Source organism: Ranitomeya imitator, chromosome 5, assembly GCF_032444005.1.
Source record: "Ranitomeya imitator isolate aRanImi1 chromosome 5, aRanImi1.pri, whole genome shotgun sequence".
In the NCBI taxonomy this organism is placed as follows: domain Eukaryota; kingdom Metazoa; phylum Chordata; class Amphibia; order Anura; family Dendrobatidae; genus Ranitomeya; species Ranitomeya imitator.
In genome coordinates this window covers 48,649,570-48,667,303 of record NC_091286.1, presented here as the reverse complement: position 1 = coordinate 48,667,303, position 17,734 = coordinate 48,649,570, and the positions used below count along the sequence as shown (strand labels likewise).

The window sequence follows — 17,734 nt, the reverse complement described above, 5'->3', positions numbered from 1 at the left end:
GCCATTTTGTTGGTCTTAAGCCAACGGCATCCTGTGTGCTATCGGGCAGAGGGTGTTGGGGCAGGACGCATATAGCTCCATGCTCTACAACAGGATCCGACTGAACCGGTATCATATTAAAGCTGATACAGTTCAAAATGGCCGCATACCCAGAAATCCAGGGCAACTGTCGAAAGTCGGGAGCATATGTACTTCCCCGGATTTAAGGCTCTAGGAAAGTCACTGCTATTTTCTTTTTCATTTCTTTCTTTTTAACAATTTTGCACCATTAAGAATTTTTTCCCCAGACCACCACCTCTGTGCCCCTGCATCTATATTAGAATGGTCCCTTAGGGGCACTGGATAATTTTCAAGTCATTCTATTAAAAAGTCTGGAGGATTTAAAGTCTATTAGTTGCAATTTGGCAACTTACAATCTCAAATCACCGACCTGGGTCATCTTTCTAATTGGCTTCCCAGCCGAAGACCCAAAAAGCACATATAGACAGCAGTTGTTGCTACTCATTAGAACCGAGTAATTATCTGACAGTCTGTAACAGAAACCATGTAAACAGTTTCCTACGTGTTATCTCTGTAAGTGAAAAATAAAATAGCATTAATTCAGAAATAAGCCGGGGATTTTTAGCTTCCATTAGAGGCTGCTGTTGAACGTTATATGATTCCCTCCTACGTAAGATCTACAAACTACATATGATGTGTTTGTCACATTCGCTTTGTAATGTTCATGTCAGCAAAATCGCTTTATCATAAAAACACAATTCTGTAATTAATTTTGGTAAAAATAACATTTCCCTGTGCAGCTGCAGAAAAGAAATATCAAAGGAATAATTCTCTATCATGTGCCATGAAAGAAAGATTTTTTTTCTATAGTATTAATTTTCAGAAATATGTAATATAGAGATGAAAATTCTGATCTGTGAAAAATGGGGGTCACCTTCACAAAATTGACAGCAGTTGTGATTGATTATTTCTATATGATCAGAAGACCCAAGGTTGAGCAATACTAAAGTCTCTTTAAAGAAGCACTTCCATTAAAATTTGAATTCTCTTAATATACTGCAGTCATCATATTTATATAGCACTATGTACAGTTATATGAAAAAGTTTGGGCACCCCTATTAATCTTAAGCTTAATGTTTTATAAAAATTGTTTTTTTGCAACAGCTATTTCAGTTTCATATATCTAATAACTGTTGGACACAGTAATGTTTCTGCCTTGAAATGAGGTTTATTGTACTAACAGAAAATGTGCAATCTGCATTCAAACAAACTTTGACAGGTGCATAAGTATGGGCACCCTTATAATTTTCCTGTTTTAAATACTCCTACCTACTTTTTATTGACTTACTATAGCACTTTTTTTGGTTTTGTAACCTCATTGAGCTTTGAACTTCATAGCCAGGTGTATGCAATCATGAGAAAAGCTACTTAAAGTGGTCACTTGCAAGTTGTTCTCCTGTTTGAATCGCCTCTGAAGAGTGGCATCATGGGCTCCTCAAAACAACTGTCTAATGATCTGAAAACAAAGATTATTCAACATAGTTGTTCGGGGGAAGGATACAAAAAGCTGTCTCAGAGATTTAACCTGTCAATTTCCACTGTGAGGAACATAGTAACGAAATGGAAGAACACAGGTACAGTTCTTGTTAAGGCCAGAAGTGGCAGGCCAAGAAAAACATCAGAAAGGCAGAGAAGAAGAATGGTGAGATCAGTCAAGGACTATCCTCAGACCACCTCCAGAGAGCTGCAGCATCAACTTGCTGCAGATGGTGTCACTGTGCATCGGTCAACTATACAACGCACTTTGCACAAGGAGAAGCTGTATGGGAGAGTGATGCGAAAGAAGCCGTTTCTGCAAGCACGCCACAAACAGAGTTGGCTGAGGTATGCAAAAGCACATTTGGAGAAGCCAATTTCTTTTTGGAAGAAGGTCCTGTGGACTAATGAAACCAAGATTGAGTTGTTTGGTCATACAAAAAGGCGTTATGCATGGCGGCCAAAAAACACAGCATTCCAAGAAAAACACTTGCTACCCACAGTAAAATTTGGTGGAGGTTCCATCATGCTTTGGGGCTGTGTGGCCAATGCCGGCACCGGGAATCTTGTTAAAGTTGAGGGACGCATGGATTCCTCTCAGTATCAGCAGATTCTTGACAATAATGTTCATGAATCAGTGACAAAGTTGAAGTTACGCAGGGAATGGATCTTTCAGCAAGACAATGATCCAAAACACCGATCCTAATCTACTCAGGCATTCATGCAGAGGAACAATTACACTGTTCTGGAATGGCCATCCCAGTCCCCAGACCTGAATACCATTGAACATCTGTGGGATCATTTGAAGAGGGCTGTCCATGCTCGGCAACCATCAAACTTAACTGAACTGGAATTGTTTTGTAAAGAGGAATGGTCAAAAATACCTTCATCCAGGATCCAGGAACTCATTAAAAGCTACCGGAAGCAACTAGAGGCTGTTATTTTTGCAAAAGGAGGATCTACTAAATATTAATGTCACTTTTCTGGTGGGGTTTCCATACTTATGCACCTGTCAAATTTTGTTTGAATGCAGATTGCACATTTTCTGTTAGTACAATAAACCTCATTTCAAGACAGAAACATTACTGTGTCCAACAGTTATTAGATATATGAAACTGAAATAGCTGTTGCAAAAAAAACAATGTTTATAAAACATTAAGCTTAAGATTAATAGGGGTGCCCAAACTTTTTCATATAACTGTACTTACAATTGCACATTTTGCTTTTCTACCCAGCTAATTCTTCTCTTTTCCATTAGTCTATGACATCACGTGATTAATGGGTTGAAGGTAGAAATCGGTCACAGGAGCGTGACAGGAGACACTGACACAGGATAAAGTTTAGTCACAACGCGTTTCAATGGACATGCCATCTTCATCAGGTGAAAAAAAACAACTACCACCTGATGAAGACGGCATGTCCGTTGAAACGCGTTGTGGCTAAACTTTATCCAGTGTCAGTGTCTCCTTTCAGCGCTCCTGTGACCGATTTCTACCTTTAACCCTGTGTATATCTTCCTTTGGAGGTTTTCGGTAGGAGCTGCGGCGGTTCCGGGCACTTCCCTAATCCCTGGGGCTGCCTCCTCAGCGCTCCTAAATGACCGCCTTACATTGACTCTGATCACATTAATAACTGACTTGCTGAATCCTTCTAAACTCTATATAGAAATAGGAAGTCTCTTTTCCCTATTTTAGTCATAGGTCACTGGCAAAAGTCAATGGCACGGGAGGAGGGAGCATAGAAAAGAGGATTAACAATACCGTGGATAGGGGATGGGGGGTCTTGAAGCTAAGAGATTTGGCACCATATACTTAAAATTACCAAACTACCATTTTACCCTCAGCTGTAAAACTAGAGGGCACCATACTACCCCAGTACGTGGTAGCTTACACCACAAGCTCCCAGGGTCAAACCTCATCCAGAGCCCAACCAAATGCCAGATCAACCCTTAGTCCATTTTATACTGAAAGGGAATTATCCATATAACTCCTTCCACTACCAAAAATATATACCAACTCCAAGGATCTCCAGCCACCACGAACAGCCCAGACACCTCAGACTCGTGAGTGACACAACGCTGCCAAAGGTCTTCCAATTCCTTCTTAAAGAGCAAGTGCCCACAAATCGATCCCTATGGCGTTCAAATGTATGCCATCATTAGTCAAAAAATTCCATCCCCAGATTCCAATTCATGATGCCTCACACCCCCGTTCCTCAACACAAAAGTGGCAATTGCCCTATTCACCCTAGCCCTATTAATTTTTTGCATTGCACAAACCTCCATTTATTCTTTGGGATGATATCCGACCAGACTGTGAAAATACCTAGAGAAACTGGCCTTGCCCCCAAATCATTCCCACCCATATGCAACAGCAAAATCTCTGGCATCCTATCCCAGCTAGCTGCTTTTTGCAATTCCGGTAAGACCCTACTCCATGCCATCCCTCTAAATCTTAACCACCAAATTATCACTTGTTCTCTGCCAAAACCTAGTTGCCTACCTGATGTCAGCACGCAGAGCCCCCCAATGCACAAACAAGTGTCCAAAAATCCATGGAAGCAAGGGAACACCACCTGTAAAGAACAATTATAAAACAAAAATAAGCATTTAAGCAAACAAATTTATTAGCATGTTTCCAATTTATTCCTTATTGGACAAATAACTGTTCGAGCTCCATCTTATGAATCGTATAATAACCTCCGGGCCCAAACCTCTATTTGCGGCCTCTGTAATAGCAGCACTTCAAAATGAATGTGATCCATAGACAGATAAATCAAGGCCCAGTTCCTGTAAACCTCATCTCAAAACTGCTGAAAACTGGAAATGGGATAAATAAAAACCATCAGCATGACATTGAAGCGAGCCAACTCTGCCTAACCAAACCTGACAGTAATTCACTAAACACATTTTAGGACACATCAATGCTGGTCAACTTACCTCCCCTATTCTAACTGATCATTTTTTGATCTCTGATCCCAAAGCACAACAACCCAGACCAATAACTAATATCTTCGACACACACAAATCCCCAGGCTTCCTTTTACTAAGAGCAACTAACTCGCCTACTCTCAAAGCCCCCAAAAAGCCATGGAAAAAGCCAATCTGAAAAGTGCCAGTGCAAAAGTAGTACTGCAAATATGATCTAGTGACCCTGCTAACCTTTCCAAAATCTCAAAATATATTGGCCTTCTCTGGTCCTTCACCCCCGTCCCCCTATGAAATCTTTTAAAGCCTGCCTAACCAAGAAAGACTTTGTTACATTGCTAATTCCCTGCAACTTAAAACTGAAGGCAAGACCTGCAACACATTAATCTTCGCTAACGGCCAACACAAATCCACCGCTCTGACCACCAAAAACAAAACTGCCAACATCCTATCAATTTCTGATATTACATTACCCCAATAAGTCAGCCAGCTGTGCCATACTCACCACACCGCCTCATACAAAGCCTATGTCTGAAACAAAATCAAGTTGCAAATCAGTCATCCGGCTCCTCTAGCACCAGCTTTCATAGATGCAAAGGACATTTCACTCCAAAGGTCTCCGCTTCTGGTGCCTACATACGAAACGATCCCACTGGAAATGAGATAATGAGTCTGCAGTGAAGTTTTGGACCTCAGGAACATGCACAGTCAAGACCCATGCATTTAACTCAAGACAAAGCAGATCTAGTTCCATATAACCAGCCGTATTACCGGCAAAGATTAAACTGATATTAATAATTGAAACAACACTCAAAATTGTCACCATGAAATCTAACCTTACGGTTTCTGAAATCTTCCCTCCATATTGAAACTGCAGCAACTATTTGAAACAACTCCAATAAAGCCAAATTCTTTGGAAAACTATGTTCCTTCCAGGATCCCAGCCATTCGCCAGCACTCCACCGCCCCTTACAATAAGGCTAGGTTCACATTGCGTTAGAGCAATCCGTTTAGCGGATACGCTAACGGAATGCGCTAACGCAATGTCCAAAAAGGGATTGCGTTTGGCAATCCCGCTAGCGCAGATCGGGCATGAAGGGCGTGAAGAACGGACCCTGAACGCTGCAAGCAGCATTCGAGGTCCATCCGAAAATAACGGGACATCGCTGACGCATGCCAAAAAAGGCATACGTTAGCGATCCGTTAGCACATTGCAGTCAATGGGTGCGCTAACGGATCCGTTACATAGCGTTAATTGCGAGAATTGTGCCATGGAACGGATTCCGTTAGCAGACACCCACTAACGCAATGTGAACCTAGCGTCAGCTCCAAAACAGGCGCCACCTGCCGCATCTATATAAATGTCGCAATCAAAACTGTCAACAACCTCGTTCTGAATTAACAACCTCCTGTTCAACTTTTCAAGAATATTTTCCAGATTAACAAATATTCCCAATGCTCCTTGTTTAAACTAATATAATAACGCCGAGCACTAACACCTGCCGTCACCTTGCCAATCTAGGACCAAAAATTGTGCCCATAGGCATTATCCTACAAGCAAAATGTAACCTCCCTAACAGGGATTGCAACTCCTTCAATGTCACTTTAAGCAATCTGTGCATTCTGTCAATTTCTTGTCTTAACGAGGACAATTTATCCTCGGGCAACTGACATTCTGCAATGAATCAATAAGTATACACAGAAAACTTAACTCAGTTCAAGGGCCCTCCATTTTTTCTTTCACTAATGGAACTCTGAAAGAATTCGCAGCTCAAAAAATCATCTAGGCAATGAATGACAGATTGTAACGCAAAAATGTCTTTTACCGTCTATTCCAAAAATGAACTGTTTCAAACAAAGAACAAGAAGTCACATTACCCATGGGTAAGCATCTATCCAAATAAAACTCCCCATTCCAACCTAACAACCTGTTTCCTTGTTCCTTTCAACATACCTGTTACTTTGTCAGTAGATTATTTTCCTCTCATCATGGAAAACACATGCACACTCAGCCAAGCCGAGCATCCATCTACATATTTAGTTGGATCTTAAGCTGTCAGCTGAAAAAGATGTCATCCATTATCTTCTGAAGGTGTATGGCCAGCTTTATATTTTACCAATAAAGCAATAAAAAAAAACACAATGTAGCTGAAAAGTGTTCTCAGATTGACTTAAGATATATGATGAAATGTGTTCCTGTTCGGAGCCCTGTTAAGTATTCTACTGCGGTAATTTGGAAAGCTTAGAGTTGCTTTTACTCCGGACCATTTTCCATTTTCATCAGCTTTCTTCAACAGCTCTTGAAAGACTAATGCTATCGCTTGTGTCACGGAGAGGAGATAAAAGCATTATGATGAAGTCAGGTGCCTGATGAATGGATCGCATGTAATATCGTTTCCATTAACATATTCATTTAAGGCATATGAACCAGGAAAAACGTTGACATAGGACAAATGCAGCATCTCACTAGCTTTAGAAAGCAGCAGCGTAAAAGGAAATTAATTTTATTTGTGGCTTGTCATAAAGATTTATAATACACATCTTCTATTCAATAATCTTTGATTAAGTCAGAGGCAGGGACACATCAGGTCAACTTTCCCTGAGTCATTTTAGAAGGCCTCAATAATTATTTAATTTATTCACTCATGTTTTAGTCTCATGCTATTTATTTCCAATACACTTAGAGCATGATGGAAGTCAATAGTTGCATTATGTACTTAAACTTAAAGAGTGTGTTGGATCAAATAAGATCATGAGTTTCTTTTTAGAAAAAATACACATGCACACTCCACAGTGACTGACAGCAGCATGTAAATGGTTAACAGCAGTTGGCATCTGTCTGGTATGAAGCAGCTCCTATGTCCTCTATGTACACCCCACCACGTACATCACAGGTTGTTTAGGAGCTAATATTAAAGATATTTCTTTGGGATGTGTTATCAACAGTCATAGTAGTAAGGCCGAAAAAAGACATTTGTCCATCCAGTTCAGCCTATATTCCATCATAATAAATACCCAGATCTACGTCCTTCTACAGAACCTAATAATTGTATGATACAATATTGTTCTGCTCCAGGAAGACATCCAGGCCTCTCTTGAACCCCTCGACTGAGTTCGCCATCACCACCTCCTCAGGCAAGCAATTCCAGATTCTCACTGCCCTAACAGTAAAGAATCCTCTTCTATGTTGGTGGAAAAACCTTCTCTCCTCCAGACGCAAAGAATGCCCCCTTGTGCCCGTCACCTTCCTTGGTATAAACAGATCCTCAGCGAGATATTTGTATTGTCCCCTTATATACTTATACATGGTTATTAGATCGCCCCTCAGTCGTCTTTTTTCTAGACTAAATAATCCTAATTTCGCTAATCTATCTGGGTATTGTAGTTCTCCCATCCCCTTTATTAATTTTGTTGCCCTCCTTTGTACTCTCTCTAGTTCCATTATATCCTTCCTGAGCACCGGTGCCCAAAACTGGACACAGTACTCCATGTGCGGTCTAACTAGGGATTTGTACAGAGGCAGTATAATGCTCTCATCATGTGTATCCAGACCTCTTTTAATGCACCCCATGATCCTGTTTGCCTTGGCAGCTGCTGCCTGGCACTGGCTGCTCCAGGTAAGTTTATCATTAACTAGGATCCCCAAGTCCTTCTCCCTGTCAGATTTACCCAGTGGTTTCCCGTTCAGTGTGTAATGGTGATATTGATTCCCTCTTCCCATGTGTATAACCTTACATTTATCATTGTTAAACCTCATCTGCCACCTTTCAGCCCAAGTTTCCAACTTATCCAGATCCATCTGTAGCAGAATACTATCTTCTCTTGTATTAACTGCTTTACATAGTTTTGTATCATCTGCAAATATCGATATTTTACTGTGTAAACCTTCTACCAGATCATTAATGAATATGTTGAAGAGAACAGGTCCCAATACTGACCCCTGCGGTACCCCACTGGTCACAGCGACCCAGTTAGAGACTATACCATTTATAACCACCCTCTGCTTTCTATCACTAAGCCAGTTACTAACCCATTTACACACAATTTCCCCCAGACCAAGCATTCTCATTTTGTGTACCAACCTCTTGTGCGGCACGGTATCAAACGCTTTGGAAAAATCGAGATATACCACGTCCAATGACTCACCGTGGTCCAGCCTATAGCTTACCTCTTCATAAAAACTGATTAGATTGGTTTGACAGGAGCGATTTCTCATAAACCCATGCTGATATGGAGTTAAACAGTTATTCTCATTGAGATAATCCAGAATAACATCCCTCAGAAACCCTTCAAATATTTTACCAACAATAGAGGTTAGACTTACTGGCCTATAATTTCCAGGTTCACTTTTAGAGCCCTTTTTGAATATTGGCACCACATTTGCTATGCGCCAATCCTGCGGAACAGACCCTGTCGCTATAGATTCCCTAAAAATAAGAAATAATGGTTTATCTATTACATTACTTAGTTCTCTTAGTACTCGTGGGTGTATGCCATCCGGACCCGGAGATTTATCTATTTTAATCTTATTTAGCCGGTTTCGCACCTCTTCTTGGGTTAGATTGGTGACCCTTAATATAGGGTTTTCATTGTTTCTTGGGATTTCACCTAGCATTTCATTTTCCACCGTGAATACCGTGGAGAAGAAGGTGTTTAATATGTTAGCTTTTTCCTCGTCATCTACAACCATTCTTTCCTCACTATTTTTTAAGGGGCCTACATTTTCAGTTTTTATTCTTTTACTATTGATATAGTTGAAGAACAGTTTGGGATTAGTTTTACTCTCCTTAGCAATGTGCTTCTCTGTTTCCTTTTTGGCAGCTTTAATTAGTTTTTTAGATAAAGTATTTTTCTCCCTATAGTTTTTTAGAGCTTCAATGGTGCCATCCTGCTTTAGTAGTGCAAATGCTTTCTTTTTACTGTTAATTGCCTGTCTTACTTCTTTGTTTAGCCACATTGGGTTTTTCCTATTTCTAGTCCTTTTATTCCCACAAGGTATAAACCGCTTACACTGCCTATTTAGGATGTTCTTAAACATTTCCCATTTATTATCTGTATTCTTATTTCTGAGGATATTGTCCCAGTCTACCAGATTAAGGGCATTTCTAAGCTGGTCAAACTTTGCCTTCCTAAAGTTCAGTGTTTTTGTGACTCCCTGACAAGTCCCCCTAGTGAAAGACAGGTGAAACTGTACAATATTGTGGTCGCTATTTCCTAGATGCCCGACCACCTGCAGATTTGTTATTCTGTCAGGTCTATTAGATAGTATTAGGTCTAAAAGTGCTGCTCCTCTGGTTGGATTCTGCACCAATTGTGAAAGATAATTTTTCTTGGTTATTAGCAGAAACCTGTTGCCTTTATGGGTTTCACAGGTTTCTGTTTCCCAGTTAATATCCGGGTAGTTAAAGTCCCCCATAACCAGGACCTCATTATGGGTTGCAGCTTCATCTATCTGCTTTAGAAGTAGACTTTCCATGGTTTCTGTTATATTTGGGTGTTTGTAACAGACCCCAATGAGAATTTTGTTACCATTTTTCCCTCCATGAATTTCGACCCATATGGACTCGACATCCTCATTTCCTTCGCTAATATCCTCCCTTAAAGTGGACTTTAGACAAGACTTTACATAGAGACAAACCCCTCCTCCTCTCCGATTTTTACGATCCTTTCTAAACAGACTGTAACCCTGTAAGTTAACTGCCCAGTCATAGCTTTCATCTAACCATGTCTCGGTTATTCCCACTATGTCAAAGTTACCTGTAGATATTTCTGCTTCTAGTTCTTCCATCTTGTTTGTCAGGCTTCTGGCGTTTGCGAGCATGCAGTTTAGAGGATTTTGTTTTGTTCCAATCTCCTCGCTGTGGATTGTTTTAGAAATGTTCTTACCTCCCTTCTGAGTATGTTTTCCTGGATCTTCTTTGTTCAAGTCTAATGTTTTTCTTCCCGTCCCCTCTTCTTCTAGTTTAACGCCCTCCTGATGAGTGTAGCGAGTCTTCTGGCGAATGTGTGTTTCCCAGGTTTGTTGAGGTGTAGTCCGTCTCTGGCGAGGAGTCCATCGTACAAGTAATTCACACCGTGGTCCAGGAATCCGAATTCTTGTTGTCTGCACCATCGTCTTAGCCAGTTGTTTGCATCAAGGATCCTGTTCCATCTCCTGGTGCCATGCCCGTCTACTGGAAGGATAGAAGAAAAAACTACCTGTGCATCCAGTTCCTTTACTTTCTTCCCCAACTCTTCAAAGTCTTTGCAGATTGTCGGTAGGTCCTTCCTTGCCGTGTCATTGGTGCCAACATGTATCAGAAGAAATGGGTGGACGTCCTTGGAGTTGAAGAGTTTTGGTATCCTATCGGTCACATCCTTGATCATCGCACCTGGAAGGCAGCATACTTCTCTTGCAGTTATGTCCGGTCTGCAGATGGCTGCTTCTGTGCCTCTCAGTAGTGAGTCTCCCACCACCACCACTCTTCGTTGCTTCTTGGCTGTACTTTTTGCTGTCACTTGTTGCTGTGTGCCCTTTTCTTTTTTGCTTGCTGGTATTGCTTCATCCTTAGGTGTGCCATCTTCATCCTCTACAAAGATTTGATATCGGTTCTTCAGTTGTGTGGTTGGTGATTTCTCCATGGTCTTCTTGCTTCTTTTGGTCACATGCTTCCACTCATCTGCTTTTGGAGGTTCTCTGACACTTTTTTCACCTTCTGTGACCAGTAGAGATGCTTCTGTTCTGTCTAGAAAGTCTTCATTCTCTTTGATGAGTTTCAAAGTTGCTATTCTTTCTTCCAGACCCCGCACCTTTTCTTCTAAAAGGGCCACTAGTCTACACTTCTGACAGGTGAAATTTAATTCTTCTTCTGGTCGATCTGTCAACATGTAGCACATGCTGCAGCTCACCATGTAGGTTGTCACATCTGCCATGTTGCTCCTATATCCTGCTGACTTGCTGTGTGTTTTCCTTCTTGTGTAATCTACTCAGCCAAGCTTTCTTGCATTAATGTCCTACAGGCAAAAATTCTAGCTTAGGGAGACTCTTCGCTTTTCCCAGAAGGCACCTGGAATATGCAAATTAGCCTCCTCAAGCTTGAATCCCTGGTTTGGTGATTCTTTCCAAGCAGCTGGTCCCGGCTGTACCCAACGATCTTCTAGCTTAGGGAGACTCTTCGCTTTTCCCAGAAGGCACCTGGAATATGCAAATTAGCCTCCTCAAGCTTGAATCCCTGGTTTGTCAATCAGTCAATCAGTTGGGATCCGAACTCCTGACACTACCAATCAGCTGAAGGACTCACAAATGTGAGAGAACTACAGTACGATAAGTCCAACTGGGCGTTACCAGAAATGTGTTTGTAGGGGCAAATACTTTTTCCCTGGCATGAGGTTGACTAAGTAGGAGGTGTCATGCAGGAGAAAAAAAGAACACCCTCCAGAAGGTCAGAAGAACATGCTTTGTCCTGCGTGCCATGTAATGACAGGCAGCCGTGCACTCAGCCCTGATCTCTATAGCAAGAGCAGATGCAGACAGAAGAGGGACCCTGTGCAAAAATAATATATGGACCCTTTGCAGTCAAACAGCTCATCACATTGCACAGTTGCATCTACTTTGCAGGTGCATGTGTGCCTCCTTACCTCTTCAGTCTCTGCATGGCTGGACAGGTTGCACCAATAATATGTCTGCCCCCCACCCTGGAGCTAATGTTGTCATGATACATTTTTGGATCTGTGGCAGATTAAAACTTTTTTCCTTTCAGGCCATCGGGGGTTAATGTGACTGTTGGTGTTAGTTCTTTCTGCAGCGACCATACTGGGAGAAGGAGCTTTCTGAGAGCAGTGGTTCTACAGTTGTGTTCGATTGATCTGGTGTCGTTATCTTGATTTGCGGTGCTTTGCAGCAGAAAGCTAAGTGTGGTATTTTTAGTACACTGTTCCTTTCAGTGTCTGTCTTACCTTACCTTGTGTTGTCTTAGTGCAGCGGTGGGACCGGTGTTCTCACATGCCAATTCCCCACTTAGGGATAGGAGCAGGGCAAGTGAGGGTTTAGGTATCCTGGTCGGTGACGGGTTGAAAGAACCCACATAGGAACGTTAGTAAGAGCAGGGCACATCTTCAGGTGAGTGCAGGAGGTGTCCATTCCCCGTTCCCTACCGACAGGGCCCACCGTTGTTAAAGTTTCCCTGGTGTCCCCTGGTGTGAGTGCTGTCTGGTGACCAACCAATCGTGAGGTTGTGTCACATTGTGACAAACGTTTAGTATAGAGCAGTGTGATTACAAACACCTCCACATCTCATCTCAGAGCAGTCAGTGCGAATGAACAGGGAGTACAGCTGATCTATGTGTCATTGCAAACAGGTCAGCAGCTCTCCTCTGATAGTGCTGCCATATCCATCTCTCCCCCACAATACTGTGAGAGCAGATTTAGGCTACGTTCACATTAGCGTTACGCTAATGTGCGTCGCTGTTGCGTCGGCGACGCAGCGGCGACGCAGCGGCGACGCGCCCCTATGTTTAACATAGGGGACGCGTGCGTTTTTTGTTAGCGTTTTTCGACATGTGCGTCGTTTTCGACGCTAGCGTCAGACGCACGAAAATGCAACAAGTTGCATTTTTCGTGCGTCCGATTTTTGTCAAAAAACGACGCACGCGTCGCAAAACGCAGCGTTTTTGCGCGCGTTTTTGGTGCGTCGCGCGTTGCGTCGCCGTTGCGTCGCCGACGCACCGGCGCGCAACGCTAATGTGAACGTAGCCTTACAGGTGTTTGTAATCACACTGAGCTCTGTTGTATTTCCTCTACCCCCCACACAGACTTCCCTGAGATGAAAGCTGTAGGTGTTTGTAATCATAGTAACCGCAGGGATCAAGGTTGAGAAAAGCCCTGTCTATCATTATGTCTTACAGGAGAAAACATGTTCTTGGGGGGCATGGTTTTTCGGGGGGCATGGTTTTTTGCTGCATATGATTGGTCAATACTATGCAGGGGAAAAAGTGCATGACTCCAGAGACAATTCTTTAGTAACATTCCCATGGACTTATCATGAATTATAACCTAAAACTTGCAAATTGCCTCTTCTGAGAAAAAGAGGACTTAAACTCTATAGCGCCACCTGTTGGAAGTAGCGATCCAATCGCTACTTCCAACAGGTGGCGCTATAGAGTTTAAGTCCTCTTTTTCTCAGAAGAGGCAATTTGCATATTATATTTCCCAGAGGAGCATTGCACGGCGAATAAGCCTCCTTACCTTGACAAGCCAGAGATGGTATGTCACTCTCCATAAGGAGAAACGATACCACTTAGACCCCAACCTAAAACTTAAAAGCCAATATCTCTGCAAAGGAGGGGAGACCTTAACAAATAAAGAAGATATTTCATTCAGCTCTGCAGCCACTATTCCATGATGTGGTCAGTTTAAAAAGCTAAAACTGGTGAAACATCATCTTTGAAGCACCAGGAAAAAAAGCAAAAGAAAGAAAAACACTCTAAACAGGTTGATCATCTTTTGTAGACACATTTTTTTTCTAATTTTTTTTTTAAATGCCTATACTTGGGGCTAAAGACCATTTCTATAAATTGGTTTCATTAAAAACGTTGCACCTTTTGCTGGCTGCAGAATGAGTTATCCGAGAGATCAACGAGCTTGTATAATGGTCTCATTCTAATGGAGAATTTGTAATTCTTTTATCTGTCTTTTCCTGAGCTTCTCTGATCTGCTTTATGACCACAGTCCACATCAAAGGTGAATGTGGAGGGGAACGAGGAGCCAGTAAAAGCCAAACAATGCAGTGCATTTCTAATGAAAATAAAAATTATTTTAGCCTCAAATACATGCATTCAAATGGATGTGCTAATCTTCTTTCTTAAGGAGTACACCGCTCCCCGGCCTCCTGACTTCCTGTTAAACAAGGGGCAATGCTGTCCTAAAGATTGACAGCTCAGACTGCAAGCTGTATAGCAAACAGCATGCAAATGCGCGGAGACTAGCAACTCTGACATGGCCGGTCATACAGGAAACAAGCAATAATCTATAGTTTTAAAAACTCTATTCTTGAGAATAGAGAGGATTTATAATAAACATTAAATTGCATAGTTTCTTGTTGTTACAAATATATTGTCATTTTAGCCATCAATGAGCTCTTTCAAAGACAAGTCCAGCAATCCCTTTACATGGCCAATCTGTTCCTCCATTACTGAGAAATCAGGGTTGGAATTTAGATGTAAATGAGGCTAATGGGCTATGGTAGATCTGAAGTCTCTGTCACTCCAGCTCTATTCCCAGCCCAGTGCTGCTTCCTCCTGCTTGACTGACTGCCTCTTTGCAGTGTGACTGCAGGCAAATGAGCCATCAATCAAACAGGAGGAGGCAGTGCTGGGCAGGAAATAGACTTGGAGTGACAGAGGCTTCAGATCTACCATTGTCGTTTGCATATTAATCCCAAAACTGATTTCTAAGGAACAAATTGGTCATGTAAAGGTATAAATGGATTTGACTTTGAAAGAGCTAAATGCGTATACAAATAATATAGGATGGGAAACTGTTCTGGCATATTTTCTTTAAATAATAGATTTCATTCTCCTTATGACAACCACTATTGGAAGCTATCCGAATACAGATCTATACAGCGGGTATAACAATCAACTCTTTTTTCCATTTTAAACCACACTCAGACTGATGCACAAAACTGAATTAGAGGGCGTAATACAACCCCCAAATTCTACAGAGTCCATGAGTCTCTATGGGGCGCTACAGTACTACCATATTATACCAATTTCATACAGAGATCACAACGATATTGTCCTATAAGATCATTACTGTAACGGGGACTACCAAGCTGGGGTACCTCTTTGAGTACCACCCCGTGTTTCAGGAGGTACACTCTGGTTTGGTTGGAGTCTGAATGACAGACGCTGGCTGGAATTCCTTGGTTACCTGGGAGCATATAAAATATCACTGCTTCTCCACGTATTTCCAGTCTAACAACAGTTTATTCACAGGACACAGAATATATCACACAGATACAGAGGGCAGGCCAGACATACATTACAATAGCCACAGGGGGCCGGAGCCTGCCAATATTTACTGTGGGAATTACAAAGGTGGGGGGAGGACAGAAGGGGGATATCTTGTCCCCTCTGACCAGGAGCGCAGCCTGTGGGCTGATGCATCTCACATGGAACCTATTATACATACATATAACTGCACAACATATTCTGAGTGCTGAGTGGTTCCGTAACACGTAACAATTACTCCTAAGGATGAATACTACCGAGATGACATAAGTGATGAGACGAAAGAGGGGTACAGCGGCAAACTGCGGAACTCCGAGTGCCGATGTGACTCCATGCATGTGTTGACAGTGTGCATGACATGCTGAAATATCTTTATGATTTATCAAATAATTTTGCATGACGGACATCATTTTTTTAATTGGCATACTGTATGGAACACATTGGTGAGTATGTAGAAAAGCAGAAATGTAAGGGATATATGGATTTAAAAATATAAGTTTGTTTCCTACCCTCCATATACTAGACCCAACCAATAAACTGGTTTGGAGCAGATAGGAAAACAAAATCTGTCATGTTTTATTTTATTTTATTTTTTGCTTTGTTTGTTTTTTTTATTTTATTTTGGACAAACCCTTAAATATAATAATAATAATCTAATATGTCTATGAAATAAATTATGCTTGCAATGTAATAAAAAATATTTTATATTTAATAAAAAAAAAAAAAAAGAAATAGTTACCAAATATGAAACGACAATAATATTTCTTTGTGCAACAGGTATTCAAGCAGCAAGAACCAGTGCTTTGGACTTCCTACTACTCGAAACTGAATGCAATTTTATTGAATTTAATATTTGATGTATTTCTATTTTTTTTTTCTTTCTTTTTTTTTTTGCTATAACTACAGATGTCACAGAGAACACAGCTATTGCAGAGCGGTATAGAAGACACGAACTCTAGATTTCAGGTCCTTATCTTGCTAATGGCATGCGAAAGCACAAAATATCATTTTTAATACCTGCAATGCTCTTTTGTACATTTTTTTAAAGATAATATTTACTTGGGAAAAAAAAGGAAAACATGTTTTTTTTTCCTTATAGGCATCTTCATTTTGTTCATATAGGATTTATGATATCTGACTGTAAAAAAAAAAATCCTATTTTTTTGTTGTGTTTGCTATTCACAAAGTGCTTGATGGAATGAATATGCAACTAAGAGAATGCTTTCCACATATAATTGGTTTTATTTTGTGCATGATTACAACATATTGCTGTAAAAGTGCTATTTAAAGAGATAAAAGGATAAAATGATATTTGTATAAAAAAAAAGCAAAACACAGAGAAGTGTATTGTTTCACTGACTGAAGTTTTTTTTGCACTTTCACTCATTGTAAATGTATTATACAGATTTATAACAAATTACTATGGCTTTAACTTGACATCAGTTAATGCTAAGATATACTTAAAGCTTACCTATTGTTTCAAATAAGTTTTCAGACAAAGCTGTCATGGGTGCATGAGGAGCTTGGAGCCTGCATTTTTCACCAGTCTTCCCTTCCGCATGCATGTCCAATATTCAGTTGACCCTGAGATAGTGGGTGCAGACTAGCTGCTCTAATGTCTCCCATAAACGGCACACACAGACATAGGGATTCCTGCTCTTCTTTCTCTAGGACATGTTCAGAAGCAGCAGCATGGGCGGCACTAAACATTACCTAGCAGTGTAGCTGTGAATCCAGCTCCAAAGTGAGAAAAATCATTAAATCACTGAAGCCTATGGAGAAAGGAGTAGGAGGAAAGAGCGGATACAGTTTGTGTGTCTGTACCTGTACCAGTGCCTCTTCCGGCTCTTCCCTCCTCCTTCTTTCTGCATAGGCTAAGATAGATTTGAGATTTTTTTCAGAGTGATCCGTAAGATCAAGTTGCATGGAGGGGAGGAGAAGACATGGATACAGAAGGAAATTTCTACGATACAGTATATTACAAAGTTTCTTAAATTTTCTTGTACTATTAATTTATGCAGTTATGTTTGTTCAAACAACAGGGACCATTTAAAGCATACCTGTCCTTTTAGGTGACTTTTCATAGTAAGCTGTTGTGTGAATACATGAAGAATAGCACGAGAAAGAAATGGTATATTACCATCTCTGCCTCCTCAATAACTATATACACAGTGCAGAAGAAGCACTGTATATACAGATTACGTCCTCCAGACCAAATGATCATATGATAGGCAGGTGTCGGGAAATAGCAGCAGCAACTGCTGAGTTGAATTTTCCCTGTAA

The 17,734-nt window shown here is 41.1% G+C and overlaps 1 protein-coding gene across 1 annotated transcript in view; it reads left to right on the top strand.

The window, feature by feature from the left end:
* The window catches only part of KCNK12 (potassium two pore domain channel subfamily K member 12), a 160,837-nt gene extending 144,068 nt beyond the window's left edge, over positions 1-16,769 (top strand). Inside the window, exon 4 of the mRNA XM_069767893.1 lies at positions 16,229-16,769. Within this exon, the coding sequence (XP_069623994.1) occupies positions 16,229-16,280 (52 nt within the window). The 3' untranslated portion in view covers positions 16,281-16,769. The remainder of the gene's footprint in view (positions 1-16,228) is intronic.
* Positions 16,770-17,734: the final 965 nt, after the last annotated feature.